Here is an 18943-nt window from a genome sequence, read left to right as displayed (position 1 = left end):
TCTTTATCATGCCTCTTTCCATCTTGCTGTAATGCAGCAATAGGAGCAGAGCACTAAATAATCAACTCATCACCATTTTATAAAAGAAAATGACAACAAGCTGCCTGTGATATGAGTAGATAATAACAGAGATATTAATTAATATTCAAAGTTAGGTACAAATGTATTTATGCAGTTACACAATTTTGTATTTTTGCCACCACAGTGGATTTTAAATCAGTCAAGATGTGCAGACTTTAATGCAAGAGGTGTATTGAAATTTTTCATTAGCGTCTATGAATAATTGCCACTTTCATACATGGTCACCCATTTTCAGAGGTCTGGAAAACTTCACTCATTTTAAATACAAAGACTGGATGTAAGACTTCTTTTGCACTCAGTGCTTAAGTCTAGAGCCCAGCTCACTTGAGCTGCTCTACTAGGCCTTCACTGCAGATGCCTCCAGTTTCTGCTTGTTTGTGGGCCATTCTGTATTCAGTTCATGAAAAGAGTGTCGAGAGTTATGGCTTAGCAATTAAAAAATATCCCTGAGAAGCTCTTGGGTTGCTTTTGCAGTATGCTTTGGGTCATTATCCATTTGGAATGTGACGTGCTGATTCCGGGCAGAGAGTAAAGCCCCGTACACTTCTATCACCGGTCACATCAGCTGCACTGTATCCATATAAGCCCATGAGACAGCATTGTCTGACGGTAGATGGACTGATTCTTATATAGCGCTTCTCTACACAACTGGAGCACTCAAAGCGCTTTATACAGTATGCCTCATTCACATAATAACTTTTTTCTAAGTGCTCTCATACTCCATTGGATGCACCAGAAAACAGCTTGGGGTTGAGTATCTTGCCCAAGGTCATGCAGATGCAAGAAGCCAGATCTACCTCCTGAGAGCATGATGATGGTTCGGATGAGCTCTCTATAGCACACTTTATGCTATAGACATAAAGTTTTATCTGTTCAACCAGATTTTTTTCCCCACAGCTGTGCAGGATACTTAGATGTTTCATGACAAAGTCTAATATAGCCTTCTTTTCCTTGAGTGTACCGAGTGGATTGCACCTCATTATAGTTCCATTCATAAACTATAATATAAATCTCCTGATTAATGGACGGCACGCCTACTTCCTCATGAATATTTATGCCTTAGTTAGATGTTAAGGGTTTCCCCACCAAGGAAAGAATTCTGAAATCATCCACTTTAGTTGTCTTCTGTGATCTTTTGGGCCTTTTTAGTGTCACTGAATAGACATTTATTCCCTTTAAGAATGTACCATTAAGTTGGTGATTTGACCGACCCTTCCTTAAGTTTGTGCTCTTTGTCTTATGCTATTGTTTTGCATTTTTCAGCCTAATTATGGGTTCCTTCAATTGCTTTGATGATCCTTGGACCTGATACTGAACAGCCTCATCTGGCATCAAACTGACTCTCAATCGTAGGAAATCATCTTACTTTTGAGTGTCTAAAAAATGGGGGGCTATATTATATAGTTTTGCTGTTTAAGATCCACTGTGGTGATGTGCAAAACAAGTAAAAGTAGTATTGTCCAAAATCCTGTAGATATGTTGGCATGTTTACCCTTTGTGTCGTATTTCCGTTCAATAAACCACTGAAGAGACTGAAGTCAAAACAAGTAGACAAACTCTTTCATGTTTTAATTATAAATTTATTACATAATATAACAAACATATATCTCTGTGGTGGAGATATCCTGGGCAACATCTCAGATCTTGCCTCAACCTTTACTATCTCCCTTACTCTGCATGAGGAATACTAGGTAGCTTCTGGTTAACTCATATTTGTACACGGGATTTTGTGTATTAAAATACAGAGGGACTTTTATATGAATATTTTTAAGTGTGCAAAGGGAGAATAATTGCAGATGAGTTTTCTGGTCATTTGATGCCGATAAGGGGAAGCTTAACCCGTGAGACAAGGCTGAGGTGTTGCAGTGATACATCCACCAATCTAAACTTCACAGTGCAAACAAGGAGAAAACTGACAATGAAAGAAAAAAAACCCTTTTGATGATAAGATCACTGGTTCCATTTGGTCACTGGACTCCAGTGGGTTTTTAAAAAAGGTCACGCTGCTGCCCCTATACTATGTAGATTGTGCTTTGTTGATTACAAAATAAGACAAAGGAAATTATTTGACCAAATGATGTGTACTTCTGTTACACTTTGCTCATTTTGAGTCTGTATCTGTGGTAATCTTAGCCACCGGTCCAAGCAGTTATTTAGTACAGCACTTATTCTCCTAACCAGGCCAGGCTGTGTCAAACTTCAGACTGCATATGTTCACCCTTTATCACAGTAAATCAAGCAGTTGTCTCCAAATTTCATTTAAATCAATAATTTAATAATACAGATATTAATTAATATGAGAATATATATATATATATATATATGTACTACTTCTTCAAAAAATAAAAGTAATGACTGTACTTCCAGCTGCAGGAAAATACAGAAGGATCTAACAAACATCTGTTCTCAAGATTTCCAGGAGATGGCACCATGTTATCATGTTATCTAACAGCTTTAGAGTGCTGTAACTAAGATAGTCCTAAAGCAAAGACAAATATACAGTGAAAAGTTTATTTACTTTTTGGCACATTTTTCCTTTGTGTTGTTTGTTCCTCACTGGATCACTTCATATAGCATATCCAAAACTCAGAAACTGAAGGTCTGAAAAAGGAAAGAGGAGTGCTGCCAGACAGAGTGGAGGGTAAAGAGCACAAATGCCATCTGGGAATGGGTTTACAAAACAGTGATACTGCATAAGCCGTGCCTACACAGTTACAAGGTGAGCTGTGGTTGTCTTGCAATATAAAATGTGACCGTGTTCATCAATAATGTGGTAATCTCAGTCTGTCTTGTTGCTCTTGAGCCGAGCAGTCCACTTTATGAAGACGTCACTTAGTACAAAACAAGAATGCCGGACGATGATGTTGAGTTTTGAAATGAAGATTAATGCATGTGTGCATTTTTATGTTTGTGTGTGTGTGTGCGTTTTGTGAGCACGTGTGTTTGTGTGACACAGCCACTGCTGGCAACATCTGATGGTAATACAGTAAGGCTATAGTGGACCAACTCCAGTGATGTAAACCCTAACAATTAACCACACACACACACTGACGCTCTTGCACTGTCACACGCATTCTCATTGTTTCAATCCCAAACAAACGCACAAAAATGGAAACAAATAAGCGATTGCACACATACACACTGCCATACACACAGTGAAGAAGAACGACCACACAGAGAGATTCAGGGAATCCAGATGCACGCATGCTCTTGGACGATGGGTGGCTTTTATGTTAGCACCTTGTCACCTTGTTTTGTGCAAATCATCCCCTAGTTCATAGTTCAGAGTTCAAAAGTTCAAGAGTTCATAGAAAGAATAAAATCTGCTCACCTTTTTTTCACAGGTGGTTAACTATGCATATATGCCAAACATTCATATATAGATCTATATACTTTTTGTTTTTCAAAAATTTATATGAAATCTATTATATATACATTGCTTGTGATTAAAAAAAGCAAATATTTGTAGTTTGTTTATTTTTTACAAGTGTAAGTATGTTTAGAATGGACAGGAGATTTTTTTTCTGCTCTTTTTCAGTCACTCTAAAATTCAGATGAGTCATGATCCACACGCTACAAAATCTACCCACAGTGTCCGAGGGTAACAAATCAAACGACAAAAGAAGAACTGATAAGAACAATTTAAAAAAAGAAGTGTTCAAATGAGTCTGAGGACGTGACATCTACGTCAAAAACAAAAGAATAATCAGTGAGGTCACAGCGAGGCAGTGAGTGCTATTCCTACAACCCACATACACCGTTAAATTCCCCACCTGCTTTTACAAACTGTGAGAAAAAGAAACTAAACATGCGTGCACTTTTTCGCCAGGTGTAAGTGCCTTGGCATACTGATTGGATTCTGCTGATGCACAGAGGTTTTACTTTTTTTTACTGGTAATAGACATTTACTGGCTTCCCGTCAGAGAAAAGCTATAAAATGCATTTCGTTGTGTGAATAAAACTCACTGTTTCTCACTGCCAGCAGAAGCTACTCATGAGTACAATTGTAGATTTGTATTGTTAAAGGAAAATTCAGTGGTTTTTTTTAAACAACCTGCGCCTTATTGTTTTGAGTTGTAGCTGTCCCTCTGTTTATGATATTTTACTCACTTAGAAAATGGTAAAGATCGAGGAAAGCAGCAATAATGTCAGGTTGTAAAATACTGAATTTTCTTAAGACCTTGCAGAGGCTTTCCCATCCCCACAGCCTGAGAAACTACAGACATTCCCTGCAGTGGCATTTCAGAAGGGCATACACATCAAGCTCATTTAAGCTTGTATGGCAAGTTTTTATTGGTTATACAGGTAAAGGAACACAATTATTAGCTTTTTAAAAAAAATTATTTGAACAGTTAAAGCTTGTTTCTCCAGGTTTCCATGCTTGGAAATTGATACCAGACCTTGTGCAAACTGGTCTAAGTAACACTATCGGGGACAGGGATGGAATCTTTACTAGCTCTCTAACAGACTATGGTGGTGTTTAACTGTTGAAGTGTAAGAAAAATTCAATTTCTAGTAGTAAAACAGCAAGCAACCTCTTCATGCTGGTGCCCCAAACTTCCATCCCTGAGTGATAAACAGGCATAAGATGAAGAGCCCCTTTAAAGCCAGTCAGCTTGCACATAGGTGGCCGGTGCCCTTGATGTGTTATTGTGGATACACAGGCAGCGGGATCTGTTGCTGAAGCAGTAGGGATGGGTGTCAACTGGGGTCTCAGCCTCACATTACGGGATGCCCTTTAGTATGAAGGAAGACCGTAAGAAAATAAAAACAAACAACAAACTCTTTGTCAAAAACATGAAGCAACTCGTCATGCTACGGTTCAAAAAAGGAGTGACCATAAGGAAAGTTGGATACCTATGACAAAAACTTCATTTCCATATTTATATACTTTTTCCTTTCAAATATATATATATATATATAGAATACTTATATATATGTACGTATATATATAAGTATGTATATAATTGGTAGAAATGAGTAAACTATTAGTGGAATAGATTTAAAGATTTCTCTCTGCCTTCTATACTAAAAACCAAAAAAACAGGTGCAGATTAATTTATTATATTTCCTCTTTGCAACATTGTCTTTTCTCCTGAAAGCTATATTTAAATACATATATATATATATATATGTATATATTATATAATACCTATATATATTATTCCCTTTGGAAAACCAAAAAAAGAAACTGATTATGAAAAAAAGCCACGAGTGTTGGTTAAACATTCTCCAAATATAATAGATAGCACAGTCTGGGTACCAAGGCAGAGGGGGTTTTCTCCCACGGTTTACTTTGTGGAGCTCCGACTCTGGGCTCTAAAGTCTTCGGTTTAAAAACAGCACGTATACAGAAGACACACCTTTTTCAGGGCTGTGTGTCCGTAGCACTGTGTTCATTGCTGTTGATCTCTGTATAAATATTTTGAAAGGCAACTGAGCTTTCTGTGTGGAACAAAAAATTCTGCCTCCTCCTCCTCCTCCTTTACTCGAACTGCAAGAAGGCTTTCAGCAGCCTAATAGAGGGACCTGGGGGGTTATTTGGGAGGGGAGGTAGAAAGGAGAGGAGGGAGCGAGAAAGTGGGGATGTTACTAAGGAAACAAGTGAACCTTTCACAAATCAAATGTTCTAATTGGAGCTCGTCTGGCTCGTCTTAGCAAAAAATTATTAAATAAAAACGCCAAATATCATTTTGGGCCTGATTTAATTGGCCACAAAAGCAGGGTGGTGGGCAAGAAGAAAAATGAATGTATCGACTCCTCCTCTTCAGTGCATTGCCAAGTGCAGGGTGTTAATGCAGAATGGAAACAGGGTGTGCCTAAGAGCTGCAGGTCAACATTTGTGATGCCGAACATAAAAGCAGCCGGAGTAAAAGAGGAGCGGCCCCTATCGCATCGCTTATTTTCCTTAACCCCCGAATCTTCTGTCTGTCTTCACCGATCTCCATCTGTGGCTGTGTCTCAGGGCAGGGGTCAGCTCTCCAGCAGCTGTTTCAGTGCTCGCTCAATGTTCATGCGGTGTCCGACTCGTGTCACTCCCAGCTCTGCAAAGTCATCCTTGGTTAGAGCAGGGAGGTGAGAACCTTCAATCTCATGTTCCTGAAACCCTGCTCTGTGCTCCCCCAGGTTGATGCTCTCCAACCAGTCTCCAACATCATACTTGTTCCAGAGGTGGAGGGGTTTTTGGTGAAAGGGTCGTAGAGCTAAAAGTGGTGAACCTAACCCAGGTGAATGGGAAGGTGACGGGGACGGAGAGCGAGAGCGGGAACGGGCGCTGGAGCTCCTCATTACAAAGCGGACCTCCTTTGGCTCCTGGGGTAGGCTGAGGCTCGAGGATTTGAGGATAGTTTGTGGCGGTGTGGTTGGTGAGGTTGGTAGGCCGTAGCCTGAGAATCGTCCAAGAGGGTCGCCCCGATCAGGTGAGCCTGGACTAGGGGTGCGTCGGGTGATGGGGTAGCGACTGCCAGGGCGGATGGTGTATGTGGTTCCATAACTTCTTTGAGAGATGGTGTGGAGCTCACCTAGGCTGCTGAAAAGTCTGGTGGAAACAGACAGAGGCACAAGGCTTTAAGAATAAGGAAGACTGTTAACGAAAATACAATAAAGAAGAAAAAATGACACTTTGGGTTATAGAGTGCAGTAAAAAAATATTTGCCCCATTCCTGATTTCTTAGTCATTGTTTTTCTTGCATATTTCTCACACTTGCATTTTTCAGATCATTTTAATGTTAGACAAAGAAAACCAGAGTTAATAAAAAATGCCATTTTTAAATTATGATTACATTTATTAAGGGAAAAAATTTATCCAAACGTGAAATGTTGCCACCTAAACCTAATAACTAGTTATGCCACTCAATTGCAATCAAGCATGAGCAATGAGTCTTTACACTGTGGAGGAATCCTGATCCTCTCATCTTTGCAGAACTATTTTAATTCAGCCACACTGGAGGGTTTTTGAACATGAACAGCCTGTTTAAGGTCATGCTAAGGCACCTTGGTAGGATTGAAGCTTTGACTAGGCCACTACAAAATTCATTTTTTATTTGTTTTTAGCCATTCAAAGCCTACTTCATATTGCCAGACAGGTTCTATTTAAGTGATTTCTTGATTCAAGGGTGTGGCAGTAATCATGCTTGGATGTCCAGTGAAACTAAACATTTAGTCACAATGAATTTGTGATTTAACAAGGTGGGCAATTGTATTTCCTCATTGGGCCAGGTAGTTTTGGATAACTTTTTTCCCTTAATCGATAACATCATTATATTAAAACTGCATTTTTGTATTTATTTGAGTTATGTTTATCTAATATTAAAATTTGTTTGATGATCTGACAAATGTAAGTACGAGAAATATGTCAAAAAAAAAAAAAGAAATCAGAAAGAGGGCAAATACTCTTTCACAGCATGTATATAAACAGCAGTCATTCATTTTAAAGTAGGTTAGTGCAGAAGAGAGGTTAATGGCTGTTAGAAAGATCAAACTAGTCAGACTAAGAACATCTAGCTATGCAAGTGACTACAGGGTAGTTCTCCAAAATAAGAGCCCTAGCCCTAATTTTTACTCACACCCATAAAAACCCCTAGTCCCTGTGACATTAATGAGCGTGTTTTTGCTATGATTAATTCAATTAAAGCTGTTGAGTCCTACTATAAGCATCCTTGAATAGGTTAGTGTGACCAACATTAGATTACAAATACAGTGTTTAAACAGATGTATTGTGTTACACTGAAACTGCTGATATCACTAACCTGAAAGCAGAATTCATTTTCTAATGTGTGACAAATTCTGTAGAAACAAACGCACACACACACACACACATCCAAATTTAGATGCAGAAGGCAGATCTAAAAGTAGAATATTAAATTTGATTTTCAGCTCTCTTGCACATTAGTTACATTTTGACTCACTCAAAAAAATGGATACAGTAAATATTCAATTTCATGACCACGAATTACATTGTTTGAAGAAACAGGTGGGAATTGTTGTTAAACACTAATTAGCATTATTTACTTGTTAATCAAAGGAGTAAATGATCTTGGAAGCTTGGCTAACACTTAATTCAGTGCAATACGTTTAGCATTTAGGAACTCTGAGAAAAAAGGATCGTACTCACGTAAACACTGAGGTATAACTATTATTTTTTTATAGTGACCTGATATGGGATAATAGTTTAAATAGTCTAGTCACCTTTTTTAACATATATATATATCACTCTTTTTTTGAAAGTTATTAGAAGCATAAATTTGTGACAGTCTTAGAGACTGAACGTTAGTATAAGAACAAGAACAGTAAGAAAGAGGGATGGATACAATTAAGGAAATTTTAGCTATCATTGTGCAAGCAAGGAAAAACTGATAGGAGAAACTAAACTACTGAGTTACTACAGTGGTGTCTTTTTCATGCACGTTAACATGTCTGAAGGTGTAGCACACGTTTTCCATCTCCTGCATGTTTTTGAAACTTTTTTATTGGGTGAGATTTGGAGTAAAAGAGTGTAATGAAAGACCGGTAGCTAAGCAGCACTCGGGCTGGAAAAATGTTCAGACTACGGGGAGCCGACAGATATGAGATGAGCTCCATGCGCACTTACACAGTCGTCCTGCCCTCCTGGGCGCACAGTCAGTTCTAGACCAATCAGATCAGAGCAGCAGGGCGGAGCATGCAAGGTGAGCAGAGAGAGAGCAATGGGAGAGAATGTTAGCATCACTCAATGAGACGCAGCCTGCCAACCAGACTTATAATCTGCCTCAGCCCGCTCCGCTGTCTTTGCTGTGCGTCATCTACATGTATAGGTGTATGTGACTGTGTGAGTGTATGACTGTTCATCAGTAGATGGGCATGAATGCATTTTTGTGCTTGGGTTGCTCTACATGTCAGCATGACAAAGACAGCAGAGTGGGTTTCAGCACCTGAAGGTCTGACCAGTGGGCTACATGAGAGAGAAATGAGCACACTGTTCACATATCAAACACTGCACAAAGAAAAACGAACAAATAAAGAAACACAACAGGACAGCACATGTCTCTTGACTTTTAAAGCTGCTTTTGTACTTCGTTTCACATACATTTATATAAGAAAATAATCTTTTTTTTAACATGGATTTGTATGTAGAGCACAGTATATAAGCGGTGAATGCACGTGTGTTTTGGTGGAGCATATTCTGTTTTATCATGGTTTAAAATACAAGACAGTCAAGGATCATGGCCATCCTCAACACAAACACTGAAAATCAAAACAAAGTTATGCAACTTTCATTAAAAAAGAAATAAAATAAAAAAACAAAGGAAAGAAAACCAAAAAGCACAACAGAAATGAGAAACACACTTTTGTACGTGACCCAAAGCTCTGATACACAGCACATGAACAAGGTGGAGACAAAATTCAGCAGTGTAGTTTTTGAAGGGGTTTAAATGGGGCACAGAGGGGATGGGGTAAGTGATCGACGAATGTGACAATTAAGAGTGCGGAGATGCTGATGCTCTACGTGAAATGCTACAGCAGGTGAAGAGACACAGAGGCAGAGAGGGAGAGAGAGAGAAATAATGGTGTGCGCAGTCATCTTTTTTACAGCCAAGGGCAATCAACTGTCAGCATGTAGATAGTGGTGATCTCTTCATTTGGATAACATTAGGAAGGTGTGAATCCAGTCTGAACCGGTCTTACTTGATATGTTGTATTTGATATAATTCGAGCTTCATATTTAATTTATGGTCATCCAAAAGTCCAGTGTCTTGTACAAACAGGGATTTAGGACACCAAAGTATTAGGACAGCACATTTCTGTTTCTAATAGCAGTAATGAATTCCTCTGTAAAGACACATTGCTTTAACCCTGAACCATTAAATAATTGCCCGAAAGTCACATTTTTTAAATTTTTTTTTAACAAAATCAATATTAATTTGCATATTTTAGTTGTGTAGTTTTGTATCATATTTGCTACATGTGTACGGAGGCCCTGAGAGACCAAACGGAATGCAACTTAAGAAAACACCAGCATTAAGAAAAACGCAAAAGCACACACAACGGAAATAGGAAAAACGAAAATGGAAATAGGAAAAAGCAGATTTCCAAAAGCACAAGGGAAGTGTTTCTGGGGAGACAATAACCCGGCGGACCAGTTGCAGGAACCAAAATAAGCTGAGAATTGTGCTGGGAGACACTTAAAAGAAGTAGAGGATCTATCGGTTTTGTGAGGAAAGAAAAGATGAGAGGTAAGTGTGTTAGCCTAACTATTAGCCCAAAAATCCGTCATCACGATTATATGAATCATGAGATTAAAACACACTTACCTAGCATGTTTTGGTTCCTGCAACTGGTCCGTCGGGCTATTGTCTCCCCAGAAACACTTCCCTTGTGCTTTTGGATCTGTTTTTTCCTATTTCTGTTTTCTTTTTTCCTATTTCCGTTGTCTTTTGTGTGCTTTTGCAGCATTTTTCTTTTTGCTGGTGTTTTCTTAAGTTGCAGTCCGTTTGGCCCCTTAGGGCCACCGTACCTCTGGCCTTTTTTTGAAAACTATTTCTTTTAAATGTATTGCACAATTTATTTTGTTTTTCTGAGGGAAAAAAAACACAGATTGTGTAGAAGTCTCAAAAACTGTATGTATCAAATATGATATACTAGGCATTAAGGGGTTGGAACATCAAACTATACTTGTCTAGAGCAACAGTAAGGATTAAATTCTGTGAATGGACATTAACTTGTAGCTCTATGGTGATTAGTTCTACAAAGACTTTCTCATTGTTCTTTCCCAGTCAGCGCTGTAACTGATTCCACTGACTCGTGGATGGAAACATGAAAATGCGATGCACAAGCTTTGGTGTGTGAAGTTGATCATGTCCTTTCGCTGATGTCACCATGATGAGAAGACTATGAAAAGTATGTTTTGACATCTTGTCAATGTAATATCGTCTGTTCATATCTTTCAGCTCCTCTTAGCAGCAGTGAAGTATGGTGGAAGCAACTTCTTCCATTCCCAATATTCACATAGAGAGAATATGATACAAGAAAAAAAAATCAGAGAAGCTGAAAGAAGGCTGTGAAAGAAAATCCAACTCAACTGCATCTAAAAAAGTGATCACAAACCACAGAGCTCTTTGTAAGGCTGAGACAGATCCACGACTCCATGACAATGCATTTAACATCCCGTCCTGTCAATTGTATTAAATGAGTAGCACTTCAGTGGGCAGCCAATAAAAGATACCATCTGTCCTTCTAACCTCAGATGTTAACTACCAGCCTGTCAAGCCACAAAAATACAACCAGTCTGAAGCCGGTTGCTTTATACTGGAGGAAATCAAAAGAGAAGATCCCACCACTTATGACAACATGACTCTTGAAGACTTTTGACGGGGTCAGACTTTGTCTGGTAATCTCGGCATTAACAGCCTTGTTAATGCTGAGATTGTGAGTGGATGGATTTCAACATGGCACACACCATTATAGTTCAGACAGGTTCAAATACTTGTTAAAATACATCCTTGAACCTTTGAGGTTATCACTGATGATAAAGTCTCTTGTCTTATCAATTATTATCAGCGATGACCGCAAAGAGCAGTGTATATGAGGATGTATTATGCACTATTTGAACAAAGGCTTTGGGAAACACTGGAAGGGGAGCTACTAGCAGGGTCATAGGTTAGAACCCAGAAGTGAGACTGTGCAAGAGATGAGGAGAAGCTTTCAGGAAGTACGTGCCTCCAAGCCCCGTTACCTTGTTTGCACCAACGGATAATCTACTACACACACTCACACACATATACACACACACACACACCACTAGCTTATCAACTGCTACCGTCTACTCTTACCAACACAGAACACTTAACAGGAAGCAAAGGAGTACAGCTGTAACTATGGAAACAAGGAGCCATCAACTGTAGTACTACTGTACTGTATCTCTAAAAACAATCATTTCTTGAAAAACATTGTGGTGTAGTAATACTTCAATTGTCTTTTTTAATGATTCTTGAGGGACTGTACAAGTGTCAGTGAGGGAATCAGCTGATGCAAACAAGGTAACAAATAACAGTACAAAGAATATTAATGAAAAAAAAGATGTATATAAGTACTGTTCTCCTTCAATGGGCTGATAGACTCGTTATGTAAAATATATTTTAAAAAAAGCTTTGGTTTACCCTAGAGTCTATAACCTTAAGGTTTACTCTCTTCGGTGTCCTCACATCTGTAGAAATATAAAGGATTTCATTGTACTTTCAGGTAAGGTGTGAAAAAAGAAACCCACAGATATCAGACAAAAACACCAGTGTGCTTCAGTTAACCCTGAGACAGCTGCTGCTATGTGAGAAGTCTTCTTCTTACGGATGTTAAAGACCAAAACATGACCTGCTAATGTTATAGGATATATTAACTATGCTGTTCCACTAATATTGTCAGGGAAACTAGCACCAACAATGGTAGTGACCTCTGATATCATTACTATTTACCATCACAACTTAAACAGAAATGTACTAGCTTATAAAAAGAATGCACAATGGAAGATAACAACAGACACTGGTGCAAATAAAGTGATATAATAAAAATGCTGATAAACTAGAGAAAATAATTAACTCAGTGTCAAGAAGTAATTTAAATAAATCAAAAACACACAATGCTTGATTTTTTTTTTACTCTACCACTACATAAAGAAAGGATAAGAATGAAACTTAAAAGGATTTGTTTTTTTTAATTAAAACCCTTTGTTCTCTTACTTTATAAGATCATGTCTTACCTGGCACCTGCCACAGGTGACTTCCTTCCTGGATCAAGTGATGCTCCCAGAGGTTCCTCTCCTAGTGATCTGGTGTCTTTATTTAGCTGCTGTAGTCGTGAACTGAGCTCTCCCATAACAGATGGTTTTGCTCCCTCATCTGCACCCAGCCCCAGTCCCAGCCCACCAAGATTTCCCAAACTCCCAATACCTAGCCCCACTCCTGGGCCACGGGGCTCCACTGGGTCTCCCCATAGCTTGGACCTCCTCTGGAAGAGGTAGCGTGGCTTGGTGGGGGCTAGACCAGTAACTGAGGCTGAACCACCTGGGGGGAGTCCAGCTCCTCCAGCTGCAGCAGCAGCCAGGGCAGCAGCCTGCTGCTGTGATAGCAGCTCGCTGTCAGAGCTCTGCTTCAGCAGAGGGTCCCTGAAAGTGACGGGGCCTTTACTGCCTCCTATCTGGGATTTTAGTCGGGGCTTAGGAGGCACTGGCGGCTTGTCGAGCACAAATGTCTGCCCGTCGGCATAGGAGGTGTGCGTGGTGTGTGTGTCGGCAGGCTCGCCGCTTTCTGAGGACAATGTGGACATGCTGGAAACCGTGGAGACGGTGCTGGTGGTCTCGAGATGGTGGTCTCGCTCTCTCTCGCTGGAGCTGCGCGTGTCAGCTTCCTCCACGCCTGAGTCAGCCGCAGAGCCAGACTCACCCACCGGTGGGGGCTCCAGAGGGTCAGAGGGCTTCCCTGAGACAGCTGCTGCACTGGGTGGAGGCAGGGGTTGAGCAGGCTGAGTGGGGGTCACAGCTGGCGTTGCTAGGGTTGAGGGCGTTTGTGGCGTTGGTGTTGCAGGGGTGGCGGGAGACACAGCAGGCTTAGCTGGAGACACTGGCGCCCCTTGTGCCTGTGCCAGTAGCCCATTAGCAAACTCATCTGGTGGCGGAACAACTCCAATCTTACGTAGCTCCTCTCGTGTTTCCTCATCGCTGGAGGATAACATGGCAGGGGGAAGGGTTACTGTGTACGGATCCACATCCTCCTCTGAGCTTCCCTGAGCCAGACCCTTCTCTTGGACTGGACTGGCAGAACTCTGAGCTTGGAGCTGGGTCTGGGGCTGGGCGACACTGGGACTGGGGGATTTAGCGCGTGGACTTGGTGATTTGCTGGGCTCCATGGAGGCTGGGGCAGGTGTCTGCTCTTGTTCTGAATCCACTCCAACAGCCTGCCCATTACTGGTGGCATGGACCATGATTAGCCCTGCTGTCTTCTGCTGTGATGTATCCATAATACTGATCAACATACTCTTTTTATCCTCTAACCTCTTCTCTTCCTTCCTTTCCTCTATCCTGGCCTCCATCTCCTGCCGGAATGATACAGGTGACGAAGATGCAGCCCACTGTGGCTTGGTGGGCTGCGGGGATAAAATTGATGCTGCGGAGGATCCAACCCCGAAACCCGCTACCTTGGCGCTTTTAGGTGAAAAAGGGGGAGATGTAGCTGCCCCTTCCCCATGTGGAGACTCTTTGGTCTGAGTGTCAATGAATATTACACCCTGGCCTAATTGCTCTTGTTTAGTCCGAGGCTCTGGGCTGCTAGTAGGGGACTGGCTCTGGGAGGTCAGTGCCCTCTCCCTTGCGGCCAGCGCAAGAGCCAGTGGTGAATTGGGGTCCAGAGGCTTTCCTGTAAGTGGATGGATAAAGGTGGTCCCACTAGGTGAGGGGCTCAGAGCCAAGGCAGGGGGAGGCAGCTGTCCCAGCTCTCGTGTCAGCATCCGTTCATCGATGGAGTGAGACTGAGTCAGAGAGGGGGAATCAGAGCTGGTGGTAGATGCCCCCTCCATGGTCCCAACAGAAAGGAAGACAGTGGATTTCCTCCGTTCTTCTAGGCGACGCTCACGATCCTTTACAGCTCCAGCAATTGCAGCGGCAAAGGGGCCCTTGCCCTGAAACATCATCTCTCCTTGAACACGCATACGCTCTCGCTCAGCCATCAGCTGCTGCTGGTAGTAGTCTGCACGGCTGGTGTGTGTGTGCCCGTAGGTAAGTGGGTGTCGTCCTGAGGGTGAGCTCTCTCGCGAGTGGGCAGCAGCTAAGGCCAAACTAGCTTTTTCTTGTGCATCTTCCACCTGCAGTGTAGAGACCAAAAAAATCAGGTTCCTTCTTTTTTTTTTACATTCAAATGAAAGCAACAAAATCAGATAGCATCGATAACATTCCACCTACCTGTAGCTGTTTCACCAGAGGACTCTTCTTTCTTTGGGGCTTGGTAGGTGTGTACAGTCCAATGCTAAACTGACCCACGTTTGCGTAAGGGTTGTCAATAACCCGACCTTTCCTTTTGATTCGCTCAGGTGGAGTAGCAGCAGAAGGACGTGGAATTTCTGTAGGTTCAACAGGTAAATGAGAAGAATCCTGCAGAATGATCATGGAGCGTGCTTTCTTCTGTCTCTCAATGTGTGTGGCCTGCCGCTGAGCGGCCTCGTAAGGCAGGTCCAAGGAGGACGGCTTGAAGCTCGAACGTCCTGCAGGCTCATGGCCCTGACTCTGTGTTCTCGATGGAGGTGGAGGGGGGCAGAAAGCTGGGGGAGGACCAGTGTCTAGATAGTAAGGAGGAGGAGGAGGTGCCGTTTGTGGAGGGGGAGGGATAGGGTGGGGTTGTGAGTGGTCTCGGAGGCTGTCTGTCATAGAGGAACTGCGGGGAAATCGGTGCTCGCCTACAAGAGCAGACAGCCGATCCTCCTCAGTGGCACCTGATGACGGTAAAGAGAGCAAAGAGCACAGATCATCTGGTGATAAACAAGCTCTTGAAAAAGTGCCAAGCTGGTCCACATAAAAAAATGTACTGCATCCATCTGTAAATTTGTTTACTTACATAGATAATATGTATCAGGTGTCAAAAAACACGATTATTAAAGTAGTTTAATAAAACATACAGTTCTATTTTTGACTCACATAGGATTCATTTAATGAGTATACTTACAAAAAGCATAATGTTTAATAATAAAGTTGCGTATTAATAATATATATGTTAAGCTACTTTGAAACAAGCTTTGTGCTACTTGAACAACTGCTTTCTAAATCTGTTCCAGTATCCAGTATTCATATTTACAAATTTTCAACAGTCAATGCCAAGTAATTATATATCCCACACTGTCAACTGACAACATTTGTTAATCAGTCAAGTTTTGACATGGCACATTACGACTTAACAACGAGCTTCAGTCTCAGTATTGCCTAGTCGTTCTCCTGAAACAAATTATGAAAACACAATGAAGCTTCCTCAAATTCTAGTCTCTACTTTAGGTACAATTACACTATCATTCACCTTATTTGAATATGTACAGGATGGGTGATTGCTTTACCAAAAGATTTGGTCCTGGACATGCCCTTTGGTAGTTGTATGTGACCTCTCTCAATCCCTGGATGGAGACCTCCATGTAGAGTCATCCCTTGTCTCTCAAACAGTGACTGCATGAAAAAAAAAACAAGAAAAGTATCTTAAAATCTTGAAAGCACACCATGACTCCTATAGGTTAATTCAAAGAATATGCATAAATGTGCACAGCAGTGCATGTCGTGTTGGCCAGGTATTTTTGTATGTGCGCTGAGTTTGTATGTATGCCAGCAGAGCAGCATATGCTGTCTGCCAATGTGCTGTGTGTAGGTGCACTCACACTGATCTCTGCTGGGGTTATTCTCCTGCTGGTGGGCCGTTGTTTGACAGTGGCTGCTCTGTAATCTGCCTCAGAGGGCTGAGAACGCAACATAGACTCCTGTGATGCCAACATCTCATCTAGTCTTTCTGTTAAGAAGAAAATTGGCCAGAACTAAATACTGAGACATAAAAACGCTGTGGCATCTATTCCAAATGTTGATATCGCCATAAAGAATACAAAGGCACCTCTAAGATGTAGCTATATGTGTGGGGTCATGCTCTGTGGTACTGTACAAAATCACTACCGTGTCTCAATAAAATACAGGAAAAAGAAAAAAAAGAACGAAAGAAAGAAGCGATAAGTGACAGAAAAGTGTAGACTGTCCACATGGCTCATGTGTTCTTCTGCTCTGCTCATCTGCTCTAATAAGCGGTTCTTAAATTGACACATCATTGATAAATCATCTTTGTGACGTCCAAAGAGGTGTCAATTTCTTGTCTCAGACTCACCTCCTCTTCTCCTCCGAGCAGAAGCTTGGTGGGAAAAAGATAGCGTCAGCAGAGGAGGGAAAATGACAAGAACAAGCCAACAGAAGTGACTATTCTAAAAGTTAGGAGACACACCAAGTTTTAATGACAAAGCCAAAGCAGAAATATGACAGAAAAGGAGGGAAAAAAAAGAGTGTCGAGTTTGCATACCACTTATTTGGCACTCACCTAGTTCCTCCAGCTCAGCGGTCATGGACTTAGAGCGCAGTGTCAGGGTGGTGCTGGGAGCTCTCTTGGGTGGTGGCGGCGCTGTGGAGAAAAGGCATGGAGTTGAGGATGAACTTGAGGGGGATGAAAATCCTTTGGCTTTGCGGCTCAGTGCCCTCCTGGCATCCCCGAGACGGCCAGCCCATCCTGTCCTCACTGATTTGATTTGGTCAAATTCGGTTGAACTGGATGCTTCACACTTAGTCAGGACCTTGTTCACGCTACGGTTGGAGCCCAGCTTCTTCATATTTTGCTATCTGTTTGTCAGATGACTTATAAATGTATCAGTCTGTCTTCAAGACTTTTAGTTTTTTAGTCTCTGTGCTGCAAGAATTCCTCTCTGTTGAGGAGCCCATTGGGTGGAAATGTACAGGTCAGTCCTCCCAGTAAACAAAGAACAATAGAGTTTGTCCACCACAATAGGCAGAAAAAGTAAGAAATGTGTGGAAAGGAGAGGGAGAAAGTCGTCCATCTTACTTTTAATATGCTGCCTGCCTAGAATTTAGCAGATGTGTATCAGACAGAGGCACACATTAATGAACCAGCTTATACAAACATGCATATCCTCCCCCAGAGAAAATTCCTTGAGGGTGCACATAATGACATGTGGGCTGACAGATGAAGAGATGATAGTAAATTCAACAGCTAAGGAAAACGATGCACTGCAGACTTTATATCCCACAGCTTGTGGGAGCCTCCCAATCCTACTATACACACAGGGCAATCGTCCCAGTCAAAGCAGTAAATCATATCTACCAAATCTTAGCTTCAAAAACAAACTATAGAGTTATGGGACTAAAAATAGGTTAGACTAAGCACTGAAATGAATGTAATGTAAAAAACAACGCAGCAACTGATTTTAAAATCATGTTAAACCTGCAGTAACAACACCAATGCCATGCAGTCTGACAGTGAAACCACATATAGCTGCATTCTCTACATGCTATAACCAAGTTTCCCAACAATACCACACGACAGAACTAGATGAGCTCACGCTATCTGAGATAGACCAGCCAACACTCCACTCAATGCACCACTGTAGCGCGATAGATCTCCAAATCCCACAGTTGCCTCAATGCCTTACTAGAGCATAACTATCATCGCTGCCGCCAGCAGCCGCAGATCTAGTGTACATACGCCATCCTGGGTACTGTCCTTATCAAACATCTTCATTTCCTCACAAGCCTGCACATTCTGGTACAGGAGCAGGGAGCAGAGGAGATGGAGGAGGAAGGCGAAAGAGAGAGGAACAGAGACAGACTCAGAGGGAGAGAGAGTTGCTTTTGCTGTAATGTAATGCTTAATTCAAACATGCAGTGTAGTCACCATGGCAACGGTGGCAGTAGTGAGGCCACGCATGGTGCAGAGAATGTGTGTTCGCTCGCGGGTCCGTGTGTGTCTGCATGTTTCTGTGCGTTTGTGTAAAGGTGCAGCACACCAAGTCCCACTGGAGGATATGAGCAGCAGGAGGGGGTGTTCAATATTGATTAGGGTGCAAAAAAAAAGGCATTTAAGAGAAGTTTGAAAAAGGAATGAAGAATTTCATTCCCACCCATGAAACGCCAGATACACCCCATCTACTCTATAGCTGTTTGCACTGTCTGTCTCATCATTTCAATCTGTCTCCACATTTTTTCTTCAGTTGACAATAAAGGAATCTTACCAGTGATTATCTTTACTGTCTACTTTCTCTTTCAACTACTAAATATCTGGCCTTAGAAGCTTTGACATAAGCAGAGGTAAGAAAGCTTTAA

At 41.6% G+C, this 18943-nt stretch overlaps 1 protein-coding gene across 6 annotated transcripts in view; it reads right to left on the bottom strand.

Moving 5' to 3' along the window:
- Nucleotides 1–1640: 1640 nt before the first annotated feature.
- Nucleotides 1641–18943, bottom strand: part of shank3a (SH3 and multiple ankyrin repeat domains 3a) — a 245793-nt gene continuing 228490 nt past the window's right edge. For 5 of the 6 annotated variants that reach the window (XM_076885709.1, XM_076885710.1, XM_076885711.1 and 2 more), the window contains 7 exons: nt 17151–17231; nt 16944–16967; nt 16453–16580; nt 16141–16246; nt 15002–15528; nt 12809–14904; nt 1641–6619 (listed from right to left, as the gene is read on the bottom strand). In XM_076885709.1, the coding sequence (XP_076741824.1) occupies nt 6055–6619; nt 12809–14904; nt 15002–15528; nt 16141–16246; nt 16453–16580; nt 16944–16967; nt 17151–17231 (3527 nt within the window). In that variant the 3' untranslated portion in view covers nt 1641–6054. The remainder of the gene's footprint in view (nt 6620–12808; nt 14905–15001; nt 15529–16140; nt 16247–16452; nt 16581–16943; nt 16968–17150; nt 17232–18943) is intronic. The other variant, XM_024803193.2, reaches the window with a different exon arrangement.

This window comes from Maylandia zebra, linkage group LG7, assembly GCF_041146795.1.
Source record: "Maylandia zebra isolate NMK-2024a linkage group LG7, Mzebra_GT3a, whole genome shotgun sequence".
Lineage (NCBI taxonomy): Eukaryota > Metazoa > Chordata > Actinopteri > Cichliformes > Cichlidae > Maylandia > Maylandia zebra.
Note: the sequence above shows the minus strand (reverse complement) of the source record. Positions and strands in the feature narration are given on the sequence as shown.